Source organism: Dendrobates tinctorius, unplaced genomic scaffold (genome assembly GCF_039654945.1).
Source record: "Dendrobates tinctorius isolate UK_male_01 unplaced genomic scaffold, ASM3965494v1 ptg000158l, whole genome shotgun sequence".
Taxonomy (NCBI): domain Eukaryota; kingdom Metazoa; phylum Chordata; class Amphibia; order Anura; family Dendrobatidae; genus Dendrobates; species Dendrobates tinctorius.
Genome location: NW_027361825.1, coordinates 4587935 through 4601817, shown reverse-complemented (window position 1 = coordinate 4601817; position 13883 = coordinate 4587935). Strand labels below are relative to the sequence as shown.

Genomic DNA, 13883 nt, shown 5'->3' with positions numbered 1-13883 from the left:
ATCAGGAACGGGCAAACACTTTTTGTCACAACTGTATATATCTATTATCTATCTATCTATCTATCTATCTATCTACAGTATCTATCTATTTCTTATGTCCTAAAAGTTCACCAGGTCTCGTTTTCAGAGTGCCAAATTGTAGACCACTGATCAACAAAGTAAACTTACCTGATCAACATCCATACAGAAAAGGTAATCCACTTGATCATGAGCCAGTGGCAACACAAAATCTCTTAGATCCATCATACGCAGCATTGAAATGTCCTGCCAATGTGCTCGTTTTGTCACTTGGAGGGTCGTTATGGACATACCGTACCGTTCATGGATTCTGGGCACATCCAATGGACGGTCAGTGAGGATATAGACTATACAAGGCAAACCAGGCATAAAGAAACGATTGGCAGAGACAAGAAAGTCTTCAAGGTAGGTGTCAAGATACCTGAAAAGACAAGAGTGGAGATGACCTTTGTCTTCTAGTAACCTACAGGTGCTTTTCACAAAATTATAATACCATCAAAAAGTTAATTTCTTTCAATTCTTCAATGTAAAAAGTGAAACTCATATATTATATATAGTCATTACAAACAGAGTGATCTATTTCACATGTTTATTTCTGTGAATGCTGATGATTATGGCTTACAGCCAATGAAAACCCAAAAGTCATTATCTCCGTAAATTTGAATAATTAACAAAAAACACCTGCAAAGGCTTCCTAAGCGTTTACAAAGGTCCCTTAGTCTGTTTCAGTAGGCTCCACAATCATGGGGAAGACTGCTGACATGACAGATGTTCAGAAGGCAGTCATTGACATACTCCACAAGGAGGGTAAGCCATAAAAGGTCAGTGCTAAAGAAGCTGGCTGTTCACAGTGTGCTGTATACAAGCATATTAATGGAAAGTTGAGTGGAAGGAAAATGTGTGGTAGAAAAAGGTGCACAAGCAACCAGGATAGCCGCAGCCTTGAAAAGATTGCTAAGAAAAGGCCATTCAAATATTTACAGATGATTCACAAGAATTGGACTGCTGCTGAAGTCATTGCTTCAAGAGCCACCACACACAGACGTATCCAGGACATGGGCTACAAGTGTCGCATTCCTTGTGTCAAGCCACTCATTGCCAATAGACAATGCCAGAAGTGTCTTACCTGGGCCAAGGAGAAAAAGAACTGGACTGTTGTTCATTGGTCCAATGTGTTGTTTTCAGATTAAAGTAAATTTTCCATTTCATTTGGAAACCAAGGTCCCAGAGTCTGGAGGATGAGTGGAGAGGCCACAATCCAAGCTGCTTGAGGTCTAGTGTGAAGTATCCACAATCAGTGATGGTTTGGGGAGCCATTTCATCTGCTTGTGTAGCTTCCCTCTGCCGACAAGCTTATTGGAGATGGAAATTTCATTCTCCAGCAGGACTTGGTACCTGTTCACACTGCCAAAAGTACCAATACCTGGCTTATAAACAACAGTGCTTGATTAGCTAGCAAACTCGCCTGACCTTAAACCCATAGAGAATCTATGGAGTATTGTCAAGTGGAAGATGAGAGACACCAGACCCAACAATGCAGACAAGCTGAAGGCTGCTATCAATGCAACCTGGACTTCCATAACACCTCAGCAGTGTCACATACTGATTGCCTCCATGCCACACCGCATTGATGCAGTAATTGATGCAAAAGGAGCCCCGACCAAGCATTGAGTGGATTTACTGAACATATATTTCAGTAGGCCAACATTTCAGATTTTAAAATCATTTTTCAAGCTGGTGTTATAAAGTATTCTAATTTACTGAAATAATGACTTTTGGGTTTTCATTGGCTGTAAGCCATAATCATCAAAATTAACAGAAATAAACACTTGAAATAGATCACTCTGTTTGTAATGACTCTATATATTAGGAGTTTCACTTTTTGTATTGAAGAACTGAAATAAATTAACTTTTTGATGATATTCTAATTTTGTGATGAGTACCTGTATCAACTTTGCAGTCTGCATAAACTTTTACTTGCTCTTTCCTTCTTCCACCTTGCTACCCACCATGACTGTCGAGCTTGTGAATATTATTTTCTCTATCTCGGAATAAACTGCCACATGATAGCCCACATACGTCATGTATGTTGCACTGGAAAAGAAATCATGAACACTCACTTTCCAATTGCAAATACTGAGAGACCAACCACAGTTCTACGAGCCCGATGAAGAAGATTTTCCTCCTCAGGATCAAATGTTCCTTCCCACACGATGGGAGCTCCCCAAGACGTCACAGAAGGCTCCTTAGGAAAGCATCTGTAAGAGAACTGAGCGTGAACTAAAGTTTTATACATGTGCATATAAAATCAGTCTAAGGCTAGTTTCACACTAGCGTTTAAACGACACGCGCACGGCGCCGCTAAGCCACGCCCCCTGCCGGCTCCCTGCCCGCCCCTTCCTGTCAGCGCCTCCTCCGAGCGCACAGGGCTGCATGCGTTATGCGCACCCTATCTTTAGCATAGGGTGCGCAGGCCGTGCGCAACTATGAATGTAGCGTGCGCTGCGCATTTTTGAATGTGCGCCGTGTGCGCCAAAATGCAACATGCTGCGTTCAGCGCGCACGGCGCACCTCCAAAAATGCGCAGCGCACGCTACATTCATAGTTGCGCACGGCCTGCGCACCCTATTCTAAAGACAGGGTGCGCATAACGCATGCAGCCCTGTGCGCTCGGAGGAGGCGCTGACAGGAAGGGGCGGGCAGGGAGCCGGAAGGGGGCGTGGCTTAGCGGCGCCGTGTGCGCGTCGTTTAAACGCTAGTGTGAAACTAGCCTTATTGTGACATTTAAATCGCCATCTAAAGCTATTACTCTATGACAATCTTTGGTCTTGGTATTTGTTTTCGTTCTGAAGGATAATATTAATGTCAGGGTGACTCCCAATTATAAAGAAGTATTGCTGTTGAGACTTAGTCTATATATCATTCTCTTTTTTATCTACAGGCATCAAACATTGAAATGTTTCCCCTCCCGAAATGCAGTAAAAACATTCAGTCACCAAGTGCAATTCCTCCATTTTTTTAGGGCGCCTGGGAAAGGATTACTTGGTAACACGATTCTCTAAGTCAGTACAATTATGGTGATGCCAAGTTTGTATTGTTTTTTCTCTTCGTCTCTTTAAATGTTCAGAAAAAAAATCAGAGTTAAAAAATAATAATAAAAAAAATTTGTTTGAATCACCATTTTTACTGATAACATTTTCAGTTCCATGCGATGATTTGATTGTTGTTTGTTGCATTTTTTTAAGGAGGTGCATGCAAAACACCACAATTCTGGCATTTCTATTATTTTTCTGTTTATGGCATTTACTGTAGGGGTTGATTAATTTTATATTTTGATAGAACAGATGCAATAATCACAATTAATATTACTTATTTTATTTTCTAAATTTTAGTGGGGGAAGGAGGTTAATTTGAATCCTATTTATTTTTATATACATTTTGTACATTTTTTTCTTTCTTATTCTTTTTCTATGCTGAGTGCAGCAGTCAAATCTTCACGGCTTCTGCACTCTGCACACATACGCAGCTCTTCACAATCAGTGTAAAGCCTCATTCAGACATCTGTGAAAGACGTCACTGGTTTCTGCTCTCTGTACATTGAAGTTCAGCTCATTAGCCGGTCACTTAGTTGTGGCGCCCCTGAGGCTCAGTCGCCATAGAGGTACTGCACCTTCTCCTAAGGTGTGGTGCCCCACCGTCTGGGTAAGTTGGGAGCTCCTTTCCACACTCCAACACTCGCACCCCACACAACAGGGTAGTTCTGCACAACCACATTGCGGCTCAGTACTTGGAGAGTAGCAGACCACCTCTGGTGGTTCCCTGCTTGGAACACTGGATGTCTTGGGAGGTGGGTGGAGTTTAGATCCATATAAAAGATTGGGAAGGTTTAGAATTACAGGTCAGACTGGGGTGAGTCCCAGAGGAGGAGGTCGGTCTGACAGAAGGACAGTCAGTCAGGAGTCTGAGGACGGGTTCTCAGCGCAAGGCCGGGGTCCGGTCCCCGAGGTTGTATGGACACTTATGGTTCTGCAGCAGACACCGGTGGAGTAGTTGGCTGTAAGTGCATTACTCCCATCCAAGACTTGAGGCACAACAGCAACACAGATAGAGAGCCGGAAGTGAGGCGTCCCCGAAGCAGGCTACAGCTGTCTGCCATGCAAGTAGAGTTCTAGGAACATCTCTTAGGAGGCATTCCAGGGTTACTAAGTACTGGAGTGCTTCACACCACAAGGCGCATTGGCGGAGTCGTTCAGGAAGGTACATGTTGGCTGAGTGTTGGAGAGGAGAGCCCTGACTTGCCCGTGAGGTTGGCTGAGTCTTTACCCCGGAGGACACGGCACGGAGGCAGGCACCAGTGTGTACCATGAACTGTGAGTAAAGCTTTGAAACTGCAAGCTCTGGTGTCCTCCATTGATTTGTGCGCTAACACATTCAGCACCGCTACATCTGGGTACCAGCATCCATACCATCCTGTGCCTCTCCGGATCCATAGCACCAACACTGCCCTGGGACTACAGCTCCACCTGTGGGGAGCTACACCATCTTTGCTGCACCACACCATCAGTCCCAGCAGATCTACATGCAGCGTCGGCTTAACACCTCCCTTGCCGAACACCACAGGTGGCGTCACGAACTATTCACATAAACTACATTAAAACCACCATTGATTTGGGCGCCCAGGGCCACGGACCGGGTCACCGCCGCTGTGACACATCCCCCTGACACCGGCCCGGTACAGAGTACCCCGCTGCCCTGGGAGGGCGACCCATAGTCATCTCATCTGACGCACCTGTAAGGAGGTGGCGGAGAACCTCATTGCTGCCCCTCTCTCCTTCATGCTGGTCCCGTGCACTTTATGCGGTACCCGGATGGTGAACCTACAGTATGTGTTAAAACCTTATTGTAAAATGTTTATGTATTGTCATGTGTTTTATGCTGTTGTGTAATGTTATGTACCACTTATGCTGTAATGTTATCCCCTTGTGTGTTACACTGTTAAATGAGCTGTGTCATGTATAACTGTTGTGCTGTGCTTGTAAAGCACATACTAGAGGCAGGGACAGAAATGGTTAACTGAGGGGGCTGGACTTGCAGCCTCAAGCCAGCAGGAAGCTCCTGCTCCTCACTCAGTCACAAGGGCAGGTTTGCCCTGGGCAGAAGCTCAGCAACAAACGGGACATTGCCAGACCCAGGAGGGGACAGAATCTGCTGCCCCGGACCCACAGGCAGTGAGATGGGCACAGGACTGTGCGAGTGCCCCGCCGAAGGGACTGCAAGCGTCCAGATTCCGTCGAGTGAAGTTTCACTACCTTTGCTTATGAACGGTGACCGCTGCTGTGGCTGATGCCGAGACGCTAGTGAGTAAGAGTAGGGAAAGAGCAGGAAGTCGCTATCGTATTTTCCCCAATCACCTATTTCTACCTCGTTTATCCTCGTTTATCCTACAAAAATTAAAGTTATCTTTGTTGGATTACTCCTGTGACCCTGGATAGTGATTGCCTGGACTGTAGTGACTGGGAAAAAAGAAGCAACTCATGAGGGGAGCTGTGTCCATCCTGTGTTTCATGTACAAGGGGCAGGGGTGTCTGTGGACTGTGTTTTTTGGGTGAACTCGGTCAGGAATACCACCCTTGTCCCCCTTGTTACACGCCTTCCAGAGGCAGCAGTAAAGCCTCATTCAGATGTTTGTGGATCATAATTGTCTTAATGAGGCTTTACGCTGCCTGAGCCGAGCTGATACAGTGTTCAGAGACGTTTGAACGCTGAAGTGGTAATCGCAGTGGTGAGGACATGTCTGTGATCTGACCTGTAAGAAGTCCCTGCCACAGCACCGTTCTCTCCGCTATTTACACTAATGAGAACAAGGCGGTGGCAGTGACCTAGTGATGAGAACAGTATGGTAGCCTGCCATTAGTCATACAATGTCCGGCTTCTCCACATGTTCTCACCACCGCTGCCCAAACCTGCTGTCACTGCTGCTTTCCTGATGCCCGGACATCCTGCCACCTCTCACCGCTATAAATAACGGTGACACAGGGATATTGCAGCTCAGCGTACAGTGCTGGGCTACAATAAAACTGCCTCGCCCCCCACAGCCGTAACCTGCTTGTGCCGGGAGATGTGCACAGTTCCCACTGACACAGCCATGGTATGTCAGATGCGGCTGGTGTACGATCGCAGTCTCCTATGTGTCTGCTGTGTGTGTCGTACATTGACATTTACACATGAGCAAGTAAAAATGGCCGCCCCAGTGCCTGATGCAAAAAAATAAATGCTAATACAGTTAATTTTATAGTACGTTAAAAATAAATGTTTAGATGTAAAATTCAAGTTGGTGATCAGTTTAAGTTTTCTAGATCACAAGGGTTGTCATTCATTGTTGGTAAAGAGGACAAATCATATCTTCTCCTATGTTGCATAAAAGTTGGCTAAGTGTTAAGGGCCTGTCACACTAAGCGATATCGCTAGCAATATCGCTATAATCTGTGACGTTATAGCAATATTGCTAGCGATATCGCTGTGTCTGATACTTACCTACGACCGGCTCCCCCGCTGGTTATCGCTGATCGCGTGAGAACGTCCTGGACTGTTTCTCGTCGGCCCGGACACTCGACGGGGGCCGTTCCTCCCACACTCCCCCACCCTGTATGCTCGCCAGTCCTCGGGCGAGGGTTTTTGTAGACTTGGGTTAGTCTCTTGAGACAACAGTCCTTGTCGCCATACGAACTGGTCCTGTTCGTAACGTTCAGGGGGTTTGCCAGCTGTTGACCGCTCGGAGCGTCGAAGCTCGGGTGTAGTGGAGTCTTCTGGGGTGGTGGAGGGTGGTCGACTAGTTGGTTCTGGTGGGATTTCCGGGTCTACTGTACTGCTACTGCTGGGGCGCCCCGCAGATGTGACAGGGAAGTCCTCTTCGTCATCCAGGTCCCAGACCGTAGGCAGGGGGTTAGGGACCTGGGGGTTCGGTTCGGGTCGCGGGGGGGGGGTCGGTAGACGTACATGGTCGTAACATGTTACGGTGCACAACCCGTTCGACAAGCTTCTTCTACGGCAGCGTGCAAGCGTGGGTGATACACTATCTGCTGCAACCATTGTAAAGTCTTTTGAGCACCAAAGTGAGCCCCCTTTTCATGGGCTTCCCGGGCCAGTTGGTTGAGATGGGCTCCGGGCACGATCACCTGCCATATCATAGCTGACGTGGTTCGTGACATGGCCTTTCGATATAAAAGTCCCTTTTTGATGATTAGTTTTTCCCACTGGCGCAGCATCAGCAACATATCGTGGGTCAAAGTCTGTCTCTGCGAGCCCATGGGCAATTTACCGGTGGCCACCCATCGGCGCAGGAGTCCAATTTCTGCATCTTCTTGTTGCTGCTGGATCCAGTTGTTGCGGGGTTGTCCCAGCATCCCTCCTAGGAGTCCCGGATGAGGCACTTCTTGCATGTTGACTGTAAGCGCGGCGGTGGTGAGGGCAAATGGCGTTTCATCTGCTTCTAATTCATCGTCTCGGTTTCTCCCTGGGGTGGTGTGTCGGATTCTGGAGAGCACGTCGGCGTGCACGTTTTCAGCTCCCCATTTGTAGATGATCTTATAATTGAATTTGGCCATCCGAGCCACCCACCACTGCTCTAGGGCCCCCAGTTTGGCATTCTCCAAATGGGCTAACGGTCCGCACTACTACTTCGGAGCCTGCCAGATACTCTGCGAATCACTCCGTCATTGCCCACACTACCGCGAGGAGCTCAAGCTTAAAGGAGCTATAATTGTCCGGGTTGCGTTCTGAGTCGTGCAGCGACCGGCTACCATAGGCTATCACTTTCTCCTGGCCATCCTGCACCTGTGACAACACAGCTCCTAGTCCCTGGAGGCTCCCGTCGGTATGCAGGATAAACGGTTGCGAAAAATCCGCATATGCCAGTACTGGGGCGTCCGAGAGAGCAGCTTTGAGGTCTTGAAACGCATCTTCTTGCTGTTGCTGCCACTGGATCTTCCGTCCATTCGCTCCGGCGGGAGCCCCCTTCAGCAGGTCTTGCAGGGCTCGGCGTGCAAAATTCTTCACGAACCGACGGTAGTAGCCGGCCAACCCCAAGAAGGCCCGCACATCCTTCACCGTCTCGGGGGTAGGCCACCCCTGGATGGCAGCGACCTTCAGGGATGGTCGAACGCCCTCTGCCGAGATGGTATGCCCCAGGTACTCGATCTGGGTGTGGAACAGGTGGCATTTCTGGGCCTTTACCTTTAACCCGTACTTCTGCAGCCGGCCGAGCACCTGCCCCAACCGCCTCAGGTGGTCCTCGAACGTGGCGGAATAGATAATGATATCGTCCAGGTATATCAATGTGGCTTCAAAGTTGAGGTCTCCTAGACACCGCTCCATCAACCGCTGAAAAGTTCCAGGGGCGTTGGCCAGCCCAAACGGCATCCGATTGAACTCGAACAGTCACATGGGAAGGATGAATGCCGTCTTAGCTCTGTCTTCCTCCACCATCGGCACTTGCCAGTACCCACTGGCCAGGTCAAGGGTCGAAAAGTACGTTGCATTCCCCAGGGTGGACAGAGACTCTTCTATGCGGGGCAGTGGATACGAATCCTTGATGGTGCAGGCGTTCAACTTCCGATAATCCACGCAAAACCGCAACGTGCCATCTTTTTTCCGAACCAAGACAATAGGGGCCGCCCAAGGGCTTTGGCTTTCTCGTATGACCCCCTTGCGGAGCATTTGGGCTAATAGAGTTTTCACTTCCTGATATAGCTGCGGTGGTATTTGCCGATACCGCTCCCGGATGGGGGCCGCTCCTGCTGTGGGGATCCCATGCGTGATGGCCGTGGTACATCCGAAGTCGTCCTCGTGGCTGGCGAAGACACAAATATTGCCCAAGGAGTGTCTCTACTTGGAGAAGCTGGGCTGGCGCTAAGCTGGAAAGGTCAGCCCGCATTCTCTCCATAATGACTCGACCTTTTTCTTGTGCCGCGGACGCGGCAGCCTGTTGAGTTCGTACCGTTACTGCCCAGGGATCTTCGGGTTGCACCCGCAACTGGACTGCAGGGTCCGGCAGCAGCTCCTCCAATGGCCTTACTAGTGTGGCCATTTCGGCCCGGGGCTTCAGGGTGATATCCTGATCTTCCAGGTTGACACAGCGTACCAAGACGGTCCCCTCCCGCACTGTGGCTGGGGAGCGGGCCACCAGGATGCCAGGGTGCAGGCGCTCTGAGTAACATGGTTCCACCTGCACCTCCACTCCCTCCAGTGGTATCGGGGCGCGGATCTGCAGAGCCACCACCGTCTGCCCCAAAGCAAGCACGAGTGGGGGGGCCGCCGGCGCGATGACCTTGCCCAGCGCCTCACCCTCCTGACACTCCTGGAGCACTCGCGCCTCCTGCACCAACCGCTGGAAGACCTGTCCCTGGGCCGTGCGAGAACCTCACTGACTTAGGGTCTCCTGCGTGGAATCGTTGAGGAGTAGATTGCCGAACTCCCGTGGTACATTCATGCCCCAGATGATCGCATGACGGTCGTTAGTCTCTCCTTGAGTCAAGACCACTCCCCGGCGACCGAGGGATTTTCCACACAATGTCATCTGAAGCCACACCACCCCGGCAACAGGTACCGGCAGTTGGTTTGCAGCCACTAGTCGTATTATGGGCCCCCACTGGGGCCTTGCCACTTCCAGGAAATGCTGCCGGAAGTACGTTGCTGGCATGGTAGTCACCTGCAACCCCGTATCCACTAGGCACCGCACAGCACGACCCTCAACTTCGGCCCATACTATTGGGCACTTTGTGACCAGTCCTTCGGGACTTCCACCACCCCTCGTTGTGGCTTCCGGCTCCGAGCGGCGTCCCCCATGCCCGGAGCCCTCTAGTTTAATGTCCGCCAGGGTGGGTATCTCCCACGCCGCGGACACTCCCGTGTGAAGTGGCCCAGTTCTACACACTCATAACACCGGGGCGGTGAGGCTCGGGCACTCCGGGTATTGCGAGGCCCCCAAGGCCCGGAATTGTAGCCAGGTCAGCCAGGCGCGGGCTCCGTTCTTTTTTTTCACTTCGGCCAGCTCTCCCCGGATACTCTTCAGTTCTTGTCTCATTTCCTCAATCCATTGGGGTTCTTCGACAACGCTTACGGAGGACTCCATGCCCGGGCCTTCCCCAAAGGAGCCGTCATCCCCTGCTCTTGGTCTTGCACCCGGGCCTGACTCCCCACTTCAGAAAAGGCTAACCGCGGGTTCACTCGAACCTGTTCCCGCAATGCCTGCTTGATTAGCGGGTCCCGGAGCCCAGTCACTAGCAGGTCACACAGGGTAATGTCGATGGGCCCTACCCCTATTCCGTCCTTCCTTTCTATGGCGGTGTGTAGCTCCTGGAGGCCGTTCATATACTGGGTGATGGTCTCCCCCTGCATCCGACTGAACAACCGGGTTCTCAACTCTCCCACATCTGTTGGATCCCCGTGGGTCTCTTCCAGGATCTGCAGGACCCTGGCGAAGGTGTTACTACGCCCCGGGGGTCTCAACATTACCGACTTCCGGGCCTCCCCATCTAGCACCATAAGGGCCACCTCAGCCTCTAAATCGGGGGTCATGGGGTGCATGTGGAAAAGGCCCCACATACGTTCTGTCCAGCTCCACAACAGCGTATCAGAGCCAGAAAACCGGGGCAGGTTACTCAGCATAGCCCCCAGGGAGATGCTGGACCGGGGACCCCCGTCATTCGCAGCGCCCGCAGCCCTACTCTGATCAGGCACACCGCTGTCTGCGCTCGGAGACTGCATCCTGCCGACTACGCCAAATGTGGTATTCGCAGGTACGCAGGATGCAGTGACGAGTCGCGAGACAAACTGGTGCTCTCCAAAATAACTTTTATAAGACTGGGGGAACTTTCCTCAGTCACGGCTTGAACACAAAAAGGGTAACATGTGTTGCCCTCGCAGGGGCTCTAGACAAGCAAACACCAATAAGTAGAACACGACTACTTCCGGCAATAGCCGGTCACTATAGGGCCGCGGTTTGGCCCACTACGGGTCCTTAATTGAAAAGTCAACTTAGCTGCTGTCCAGACATCCCTCGCCATTCGGGTTGGTGGTCTTTCGGCGTAGTAGTTGCTGGGCCCAGTTGCTGAGGCGTTAATGGAGACTTCGCGCCCTCCAATGCGCTGGGAACACTGGAGCCCCACAAGACCCGGCGAAGTCCTTGGACGGGTGGGCCGCAGCCCCCAGACTGGGGCCAGCGGCAGCGATGTGCGGTGGCATATGACAGGCCACCTGCGCAGCTAACGGCTGCGACGGGGAGTCCGCAGTCAGCAGAGGCCCGGCCCCTGCTGCGGGCCGGAGCGGGATGGTGGTGGCCGCCGACGGCGCGGTACTTGCCACGGCCACGGGCGAGAATGGGGCGGCTGCGGGTGGTGGGGAACAGGCCGCAGCCGCTCGCTGAGGAGAGGCGGCAGCAGCCGAGGGTGACTGCGGGTAGGCCGCAGCCGTGGGCTGAGAGGAGGCGGCAACGGCCGCGGGTTGAACTGGGGCCGCAGTGGCCGCGGGCTGGAGCAGGGCAGCAAGTCTCGGACTATCGCCTTGGCACCGTCCCTCTGGAGTCCTCAGTGAGCGTCCTCTATCGCACTGGTGAGTCGCTCTAGCTTCCCGTCGCTCCCACTCTCTCCAGCAGTCTCTGTCCCGGTCTGCTGACTCATCGTCCGGGGAATTCCCCGCCTCTTTTATACTGGTCCCTCCCCCAGCCCATCTGTCTGTCAGAACGGTCCGTCCCCGAATTCTGTCCCCCGGGAAGAGTTTCCCCTGGAACCCGGATGACGGCTCCTTTGGTTCCGGCTCGGACACTCGACGGGGGCCGTTCCTCCCACACACCGACACATGTACCGGAACTACGTTTGCCAGCACATGCACACTTCTCTTTTTTGGCTTTGCCCACAGTTGGGCAAAGCATACTGCGCAGGTGCAAAACGCAATATTTCTGACAGGTGAGAGATGTCGCATGGTGCAAGAGGCGTTATCCATGAAGTAGGATGGCGAGCAACAGCTGATGGGAGTGAGGTAGAGGCACGAAACCTCGCCCATCGGACCGGACTGAGAAGATTGCCATACAGCGTTTGAGACATTAAAAAATATTTTCGTAAGTATACAAGGGAAGTCAGGGGGTTCTATAAGGATGTAGGGAATGCATAGGGTGCCATTATAGGAATACGTAAGGAAATAAGGGGATTACCAAGTTGGGAGGGGTAAGAGTGTGGAGAGTGATTTAGGAGAAGGTAGAACAGGCCAGAGGGTCACACAGTACGGGTCGGAAAGGCACAGAACGCTTGAGAAAAGCAGAATGATGTTGACCGCCACTTGGTATGATGGTATCCCTTAGAGAATTTGGGGCCTATGGCTCGAATCATGACAGAGAAACCTTTTTCATCTCCCAGTGAAGGGGAGCTGGAGTGGGAACCAGTAAGGGAAAGTAGGAGCAGGAATATGGGGACCTCAGAGCCAGTATGAGCATCTTAAAGGCTAGAGGAGCCAGCATTGAGAAGGAAAGCTCAGGTTGAAAATGGAACCACAGAGCCAGGACGAGCATCTCAGAGGCTACAGGAGCCAGCATTGAGAGGGAAAGCTCAGGCTGAATATGGGACCGCAGAGCCAGGACGAGCATTTCAGAGGCTAGAGGAACCAGCATTGAGAAGGAAAGCGCAGGCTGAGTTATGGGACCGCAGAGCCAGGAAGGGCATCTCAGTGGCTAGAGGAGACAGCATTAAGAAGGAAAGCTCAGGCTGAGTTATGGGACCGCAGAGCCAGGAAGGGCATCTCAGTGGCTAGAGATGCCAGCATTAAGAAGGAAAGCTCAGGCTGAGTTATGGGACCGCAGAGCCAGGATAAGCATCTCAGAGGCTAGAGGAACCAGCATTGAGAGGGAATGCTCAGGCTGAAAATGGGACCGCAGAGCCAGGAAGAACATCTCAGAGGCTAGACGAGCCAGCATTGAGAGTGAAAGCTCAGGCTCAAAACAGGAACTTGTGCTGTACTGAAACTGCCATGCATTATTTGTTATCAAGTAAACTTACATTGTTAAAGAGTAAGACAGTGTCTGTTCCTGAGTGTGTGATATCGTCTGGAGACGGGACTATGAGATCAGCAGGATCTGCAAACGTGATGGAACATTATGTTTTCTTTGCAATGTGCCAGGGTGTGGGAACACCTCGCTATGACTACCACCCTGGCCACGTCACAGTTACAAACATTCATCACTTCCCACTCCCAGACAAAGTATGTGATTCTTTCACATTTTTCTTGTGTTTTCATAATTAAACATCATGTGAGTGATTATTATTTAATTATATATTTGCTATTAAAGAATAAAAATAGGCATTGGTTGGATGGTCACCGATGCCCGAGATATTAATGATAGCTTTTAATGATGTTAAATTGATTGTCCAGGCAAAATAAAACTTTGCCTAGGGGCTGGAATTTGTGCAAAATAACAAACCCATCCATATTCTAATGGCACCCTGCATTACATACTGACCATCACGTCCGTATCAATTCACCTGACCACTGCAGGCAGCCACATGATGCAGCAGTCTGGCTGGTGGAGTGGTGGCATCTCTACTTTTTGCATAAATCATGGCGTGGTTTACACTATATCTGGCTGAGTTTGGCTGAGTTTGTTCTTTTTTTAACATATCCCATTTCCTGGGCAAAGTTTTTTTTTACTTGAACAACTCCTTTAATCCTCCTAAGGGCTCATACTCACTTGCGAGAAACTTGCATAATTCTCATGCGAGTCTCTCGCATGAAAACCTGGCACTGCTGCCGGCACTGGGACCAGAGTGTGCGGCTGCATAGAAATACATGTAGCCGCACGCTCCGGTCTCAGTGCCGGCGGC

General features: G+C 50.9%; 1 protein-coding gene across 1 annotated transcript in view; it reads right to left on the bottom strand.

The window, feature by feature from the left end:
* The window catches only part of LOC141051780 (N-acetyllactosaminide alpha-1,3-galactosyltransferase-like), a 130121-nt gene that overhangs the window by 21324 nt on the left and 94914 nt on the right, over positions 1 to 13883 (bottom strand). Inside the window, exons 4-5 of the mRNA XM_073548802.1 lie at positions 2139 to 2276; positions 169 to 439 (exon numbers count right to left, since the gene is read on the bottom strand). Of these exons, the coding sequence (XP_073404903.1) occupies positions 169 to 439; positions 2139 to 2276 (409 nt within the window). The remainder of the gene's footprint in view (positions 1 to 168; positions 440 to 2138; positions 2277 to 13883) is intronic.